The sequence below is a fragment of the Mus caroli genome, chromosome 7, assembly GCF_900094665.2.
Source record: "Mus caroli chromosome 7, CAROLI_EIJ_v1.1, whole genome shotgun sequence".
Taxonomy (NCBI): Eukaryota; Metazoa; Chordata; class Mammalia; order Rodentia; family Muridae; genus Mus; species Mus caroli.
In genome coordinates this window covers 129,558,789-129,566,504 of record NC_034576.1, presented here as the reverse complement: position 1 = coordinate 129,566,504, position 7,716 = coordinate 129,558,789, and the positions used below count along the sequence as shown (strand labels likewise).

Here is a 7,716-nt window from a genome sequence, read left to right as displayed (position 1 = left end):
ATAGCCCTGGCTGTCCTGGAACTCACTTTGTAGACCAGGCTGGCCTCAAACTCAGAAATCTGCCTGCCTCTGCCTCCTGAGTGCTGGGATTAAAGGAGTGTACCACCATGCCCGGCTGAGAAATCTTATTTTCAAAAACCAAAAACCAAAACAAATAAATTATAAACAGAGTATGCACAGCTACCAGTGTATGTCAGTAGGAGAGCACATGCCTAACAAACAAAATCCCAGGTTTGGGGGCTGATGGTGTTGTCTTCTGTAACTACTAACAAGGAGAACAGCAGCAGTAGGAAGAGACCATGTGTGAATGGCCAGGTATGTGAATCGAAAATAAAAAATATTCAAAAAAAGTCTGGAGGTTAAAGACAGTGACTAAAGCACAGACTTAGCAACAGGAGGCTCTGGGTTAATAAAACTAAAACTATAGGTGGGCGTGGTGACACACATCTTGAATCCCAGACCTCAGGAGGTAAAGGCAGGCAGATATCTCTGAGTTGGAGGCCAGCCTGGTCTACAGAGTGAGTTCCAGAACAGCCAGGGCTATGTAGAGAGGCCCTATCTCAAAGAAACCAAAGCAACAACAAAAACTAAAAACTTGAGGTTGACAAAATGACTTAGTAGATAAAGACACCTGTTGCCAAGCCTAACAACTTGAATTCAATTCGGACCCACAGGGTGGGAAAGAGAGAACCAACAACTTCCAAATTGTCCTCTGACTTTTATAAATCAGCTCTGGCTTATGTGCACATAATTTAAATAATTAATTTTTTTTTTTAAAAAATGGGGCTGAGGGCTGGAGAAATGGCTGACTGCTTAAGAGCACTAACTACTCTTGCAGTGGACTGGAGTTTAATTCCTAGCACCCACATCAGACAGTTCACAACTCCAGCTCCAGAAGATCCAACATCCTCTTGCCTCCAAGGTCACCAGCATTCATGTGCACATCACATACCCATAAACAGACATATAATTTAAAAATAATGAAAATAAAGGCTTTTTAAACTTGGAACCAGAATGCCGGCTCAGGTTAGGAACATGTATTGCTGCTCTTCTTGAGGTGAGGATAAGCTTGGTGCCCAACACTTACTTATATTAGGTGGTTCACAGTAACCTGTAACTCCAGTTTCCAGAGATCCAACTTGCTTTGGCAGGTGTGTGGGTATCTGTATGTACTTACTGCACATAAATTTCATACAGGCATACACATACATAAATAAAACCAATAAATCTTTTAAAAGTTTTTTACCTCTAAGCATTGTATCAAACACCTTTAATCTTCAACAGTCTAGAGGTAGAGGTAGGTAGACCTCAAGGCCAGCCCGATCTATACAGGGAGTTCTAGGCCAGCCAGAGCTAGGAGGACTCTGTTTCTCACAAACAAACAAACAAATGCATGCCTTGGCATGCTAGCTGAACCAGGATTTCTCTAAGTTCAAGAGGAGAAGCTTGAGTTCCAGGCCAGTCTATACTATGATGAGACTTTGTCTCAAATGCACAAAAAAAGGAGGAAGGCAAGATGAGTCAACATCAAGACTAACAGCCTGAGTTAAATCCTTGTAACTCACATAGCAGAAACAGACACTCACAAATTGTCCTTTGATCTTGACTATGTGTGACATGGTATGTCTCCCCACCCCAAACCCAAATACACACATAATAAAAAATGTTAACCACTCCCCCTGCCCCCATTCCAAGCCTAGGTGTTAAATGGCACATCCTCAGCACTCAGGAGACTGAAGATGGCTCCGGACTAGCATATGTTACATAGACGGTCTCAAATACTACAAAATAAACATTGCAGCCAGGTTTATAAACTGAAGAGAAGATGAGTTCAAGACCAATCATCATGCTGGTACACTCCTGTAATACAGCACTTGAGAGGAAACAGTGGGAAAAGGACCAACCCCTGCTATGAAGGTAACCTAGTCTACTTGAGATCCCTGTTGCAAAAATGAACAGAAACAATAACAACAAAGCGGCTTTAGAAGGTGGAAGGAGCATCAGGAGTTCAAGATATTTTTAGTTACATAGCAAAATTGAGGATAACATGGTTACATGACACCCTGTCTTAAAACTGAAACAGTAAGAAAACCTGTGAAATACAGCAATACCCCTATCTCAAACAATACAGTATAACAACTATTTACATAGTACTTTTTACACCACAATGTGTATAATAAAACATTCTAAAACTATTTGAAACTCTTCAATTAGGTATTCATATATTATATATGCATATATTATATTGCATTTTAAGTCCTGGACTTGAACATCTCCAGATTAGATGCCCACAAGGAGTCCTAGAACCAATCACACGAGCCCAATGAGGGAGGTGAGAGAATTCAGAGATAATTACAACTTAACATACAGCAGGAGAGATAACTAAATAAACAGGAAACATGTTAATATACACCCTGCAAAGAGTAGATGGTCTCCTTGGAGCCAAAGAGTCCTTTCATCCCCAAATCTACAATGGATATTTGCCACTAAAACAGACTACTAGGCGCTGTTCCCAATGTTTTAAATGAGTAGGTAGGAAAGGGAAGCCAAGTCTTCTTCCTTGTGACACTCAGGATCGGAAAGGTCCCCTACATAGGGAAATGTCACAAAGAGCTGGAACTGCAGCGTTTAGTTCCTTGGTAAGCTTTGGTCAGGCCTATTAATATACCTCCCTCTAACCTACTCCAGGCCACCCCTTTTTTCCAGCCTCATGGTTCACCTTCTCCACATTGCTCCAGAACTGCCTAACATCCTTGGCCATGGCAGAAGCAATTCGGCGCAGCTTGGCCTGTTCCTCTCTCCGAGCTCGCTCCTCCTTTTGTCGCTGCTCTTCGTGGTGCCGGATCACCATACGTACCACCTATAGAAATAATGACCCAGTATGAAAATGCTCAAAACTAAATGTCCCTATCCACACAATCAAATACAAACGTTATCAAGGGCAAGAAAAGGCTTACCTCTAAATGCAGAAACCACCAAAAGTGTATATTAATTTGTCGGCTTTATTTGGGGTGTGACCCTGTCTATCCTAGAACTCTGTAGACCAGACTGGCCTCAAATTCAGAGATTTACCCTCCTCTGCCTCTCCAACGCTGGAATTAAAGGTATACACCATCACCTCCCAGATAAGGTTTCAAATACACCTGAAAACATACAGATGTTACAGCAAACAGGACATACCTTCCGGGCCACACCTCGCTTCCATCTGCGCTCCTGAGCAAAGTCAGCAGAGAGCCACTGCATCTCTTCACACAGATAGTCCCAGTGTCCTTTAGGGCGGGGAGGCTCTGGCACTTTAGGTAACCTTTTCAATGACCAGAATCCCTCCTTCCGAAGTTCAGCAATTCGAGTTTCAATTTCAGCTTCCTAATATGGGGTAATGACATTGATCAAGAGTTTCTGGACATGCAAGCTATATCACTGCCATGGCTGGAATCCTGACCATTGAATGAGCTCAGTGTTTTATTTTCAATCAATCCTACAAGGGAATAGATTCAATGGTATGAGGGAATATCTAGGAAGTTAAATGACATTGCTGAGATTATACATCTAGGAAAGAACTGGGAATCAAAAACAGGCCTAGAAACCTGAGTATGCCTTTAACCCTCAACCCTGGAAGGCAAAGGCAGGCTTAACTCTGAGTTCCAGGCCAAATTATTCTACATAGCAACTTCCAAACCAATCAAGGGCTACATATTGAGACCCAGTCTCAAAACAAACAAACAAACAAACAAAAACAAAACCCAAAACCAAACAAAAAACCCAAACGAAAAAATATCCAAAGAAGCAACTAAATGTTGACATCTGCCTTCCATATGCAAGTGCACAAACACCTATAAACATAATACAAGTGAAATAGATATTAAAAATCAGGCCATGACTTAGCACTGTAGAAATCAATTTCTTTCTTAGAAATATGATTTCAGTCTAATTTATTGAAAATTTCACAGGCTACAGACTAGACATAAATGGGAAAACAATAAATTTTAATACCATAACAGCTTACAAAGTACTTCAGTGTCTAATGCCTTCTTTATTTAGATTTGATGGTTTGTTTTAATTTTTTTTTGAGATAGGATTTCTCTGTGTAGCCCTGGCTGTCCTGGAACTCACTCTGTAGACCAGGCTGGCCTCAAATTCAGAAATCCACCTGCCTCTACCTCCCACGTGCTGAGATTAAAAACGTGCACCATGACACCCGGCGCTTGCACTTTTTGAGATAGTGTCTAGCTTACCCTGCAGTCTAGGTTGACTTAAACTCCGTAATCCTGTGTCATCACCTCAGAGTGCTGGAAATACAGGTGAGAGCTACCTCGGTTACCTCCTTTCAAATTTTTATTTATTTTTCAGTTTTAAAACAGGGTTTGTCTGTATAGCCCTGGCTGTCCTGGAACTCACTCTGTAGACCAGTGTGGCCTCAAACTCAAGAAATCCACCTGCCTTTTCCTCCCAAGTGCTGGGATTTAAAATGTGCACCATCTTCAGCCGGCATACATGTAGGCAAGATACTCATATATACCAAAAAACAAAACAAAACAAACCCTTTTAATAAAAGGGGAACACTTGCCTATGCCTAGCATGTATGAAATCTCATTTTAGGCCGAAGGAAAGTTGGTCATGTTCTTTCTTTCGTTTTGTGTATGGTTGTTTTGCCTCCATGTATGTCTGCAAACCACTTGAAAGCCTAATGCCCATAGAGGCTAGCAAAGGGAACTGGATCCCCTGGAACTTAAGTCAACTCCAATGAATCTTCATGGGCCTTCCCAATACATACATGTTTGGCTTGCTCTGCAATTTCTGCATGGCTCTTCTCCCACTTCTGACCCCTGTTGACCAGGTCAGTAGCATGGGATAAGCTGAACCCCTCCAGAGGAACTGTGGTACCATCTTGCGGGCCTGGAGGTCCATCCAGTGAGGAATCTTGAGCTATATGTTGGGGGGAGATGCCTCCTGCCCCACTAGAATCTGGAGAACTAGATGAGGCAGGAGACACAGGATTGCTGCCTGTCATGCCGTCCGACACCATCTAGAAAAAAGGAGAATGAGAAAAAGGATTTTAAGCATTGTGTTAAATGTTTTAATTATTTTAATATTCCATTTTACAACAAAAAATTAAGAATAAGGTATCATATCACTCCCATTTTTATCAACACAAACACTTTTTTGTTGTCTTCTTTTGTCTTTTTGGTGGGTGTCAAAAAGAGGATGCTACAGTTGAAGATAAGGCCTCACTGCATCTGGCCCGGGACTGATTTATTGGTTGATTGATGGATTGATTTTTGAGACAGGGTTTCTCTGAGTAGCCCTGGCTGGCCTCAAACTCAGAAATCTACCTGTCTCTGCCTCCCAAGTGCTGGAACGAAAAGCAATGCACTACCACTGCCCAGCTGGCCTGGGATTTATAATCCACCTCCCAAGTGCTGGATTAACAGGTTAGTGCTACCACATTAAGCTTGGAAAGTTTTTTAACAAATTAAAAATGGTAGAGCCAAATTTCTGGTAGATTTCTGACTTACAAGACTAACATGCTAATACATACGACTACCTAAATTCAAGACTTCTACTACAGTGTTAGAGGTATAGCTCTCAAAAACAAAAACTTGCTTTTTTTTCAAGCCTACTACAATACACAATTTTTGTTCTTTTTGTCCTTGAGGTAGTCTATGTACTCACAGAGATGTATGTCTCTGCCTCAGAAGTGCTGTGATCAAAAGCATGCTATGGTATCAAATTTAATAGTCCTTTTAGGACCTTGATTTTACTCACATAAAGAGGAAGTGCGGTGCACAGTGGTGGCACATGCCTTTAATCCCAGCACTTGGGAGGCAGAGACAGGTTGATTTCTGAGTTGGAGGCCAGCCTGGTCTACAGAGTGAGTTCCAGGACAGCCAAGGCTACACAGAGAAACCCTGTCTCAAAAACCAAAAAAAAAAAAAAAAAGCAAGTGTGGCATCTTCATCTAAGCAATTTGAGTTAACATAAAAACCAGGAAAAAAAGCCCAGAGCCCATTAAATTTCTTCACTGGTAATATAGAGAATGGAACAAAACCCTCTTCTCAAATACCCACACATTATTTTACAAAGTATCAACTATAAAAGCAATAACTGGAAACCAGTGTCCCACTGAAATATGACAAATGAGCTCACTCATGAAATCCAGTACAATACTGAAGCCTCAATATGCCTCAAATTCCTACCCCAGCTAAATGACTAAAAATTATGTATCAAAATTTTCAATTAGCTAGAAAAAACTAAGAATCAAATCCATTGGAGCAATGCAGAGGGCTTACTTGCCTGGATCATGCAAAGCCCTGCACTCAACTCCTAGAAACATATTTGAAAGCTTAAAAGGATATGGCTCAGTGAAAAAGAGTTTTGCTTTAGCATGCATGAGGACTTAACTTCAAAGACCAATGAAAAAACTATTAATTGAAAAGCAAATGAAAAGACTACTAATTGAACTAGCTATCTCTGGTGGTACAGGGGTATAATACCAGCACACTCAGGAGGCTAGGATACATGAAGGAAACTCCCAATTTCCACCTCCATTTTGAAACAGGGTCACATGTTACTCAGATGATGCTAGAAATCCTTCATATAGCTGAGAATGGCCTCCAACTTCTTTTATTGTTGGGTTTTTTTTTTTTTTTTCCTTTTTTCGAGATAAGGTTTCTCTGTGTAGACCTGGCTATCCTAGAACTTGCTCTGTAGACTAAGCTGGCCTCTGCCTCCAAAGTACTGAGATTAAAGGTGTGCTCCATCCACCATCACTCAGCTGACCTCAAAGCTTCCTGCTCCATCATTCAAACAAAGTACTGGGATTTCAGGTCTGTGCCACAATATACAGTATATATGCACACAGTACTGGGAATCAACCCAAGGCCCAATCCTGAGCCTTGTGCATAACAAAAATTGTACCCCCTAAGCTATATCCCAGCCCCACAAGAAGCCGTGTCTTATTAAATGCAATATAGATTTAATTAATTTAAAAGCATGCCACCACCCCTCACATTTCCATGGTATGAGGAAAGAAACAGTATCTCAGTTAAGGCTTATCTTGTTTCAATTCCAAGTGAAGTTAAAATATTCTTAAAGCCTGCAGTGTAAGAACCATTTTGCCTAATCTCCATTTACAGCCTAACCTAGACCTCTCTTTTTTTCATTTTTCATTATTTTAAGTCAGGGTGTCTCTGAGTAGCCTTGGCTGTCTAGAACTTGCTCTGTAGTCCAAGCTGGCCTTGAACTGCCTCTGCTTCCTAGATACTGGGATTAAAGGCATGCACCACCACCTTCTGGCTTAGCCTAGACTTCCTTATGGTAAGAAAGACCTGTGTCTTTTTTTCTTTTCTTTAATAACTTCTTGAAGATTTTTATGTATGTGAGCACACTGAGCTCTCTTCAGACACATCAGAAGAGGTCACTGAATCCTATTACAGATGACTGTGAGCCACCATGTGGTTGCTGGGAATTGAACTCTGGAAAAGCCATCACTGCTCTAAACCGCTGAGCCATCTCACCAATCCATGTGTCTTTTTTTAAAGATAGGATCTCAGGCTGGGCAGTGTTGGCTCACACCTTTAGTCCCAGCACTCAGGAGGCAGAGGCAGGCGGATTTCTGAGTTCAAGACCGGCCTAGTCTACAAAGTGAGTTCCAGGACAACCAAGGCTACACAGAGAAACCTGGCCTTAAAAAAAAAAAAAAAAAAAAAAAAAAAA

At 41.3% G+C, this 7,716-nt stretch overlaps 1 protein-coding gene across 3 annotated transcripts in view; it reads right to left on the bottom strand.

Moving 5' to 3' along the window:
* Positions 1-7,716, bottom strand: part of Srcap (Snf2 related CREBBP activator protein) — a 46,866-nt gene that overhangs the window by 34,463 nt on the left and 4,687 nt on the right. For all 3 annotated transcript variants that reach the window (XM_029479224.1, XM_021169182.2, XM_029479225.1), the window contains 3 exons: positions 4,775-5,026; positions 3,181-3,366; positions 2,720-2,860 (listed from right to left, as the gene is read on the bottom strand). In XM_029479224.1, coding sequence (XP_029335084.1) covers positions 2,720-2,860; positions 3,181-3,366; positions 4,775-5,026 — 579 coding nt within the window. The remainder of the gene's footprint in view (positions 1-2,719; positions 2,861-3,180; positions 3,367-4,774; positions 5,027-7,716) is intronic.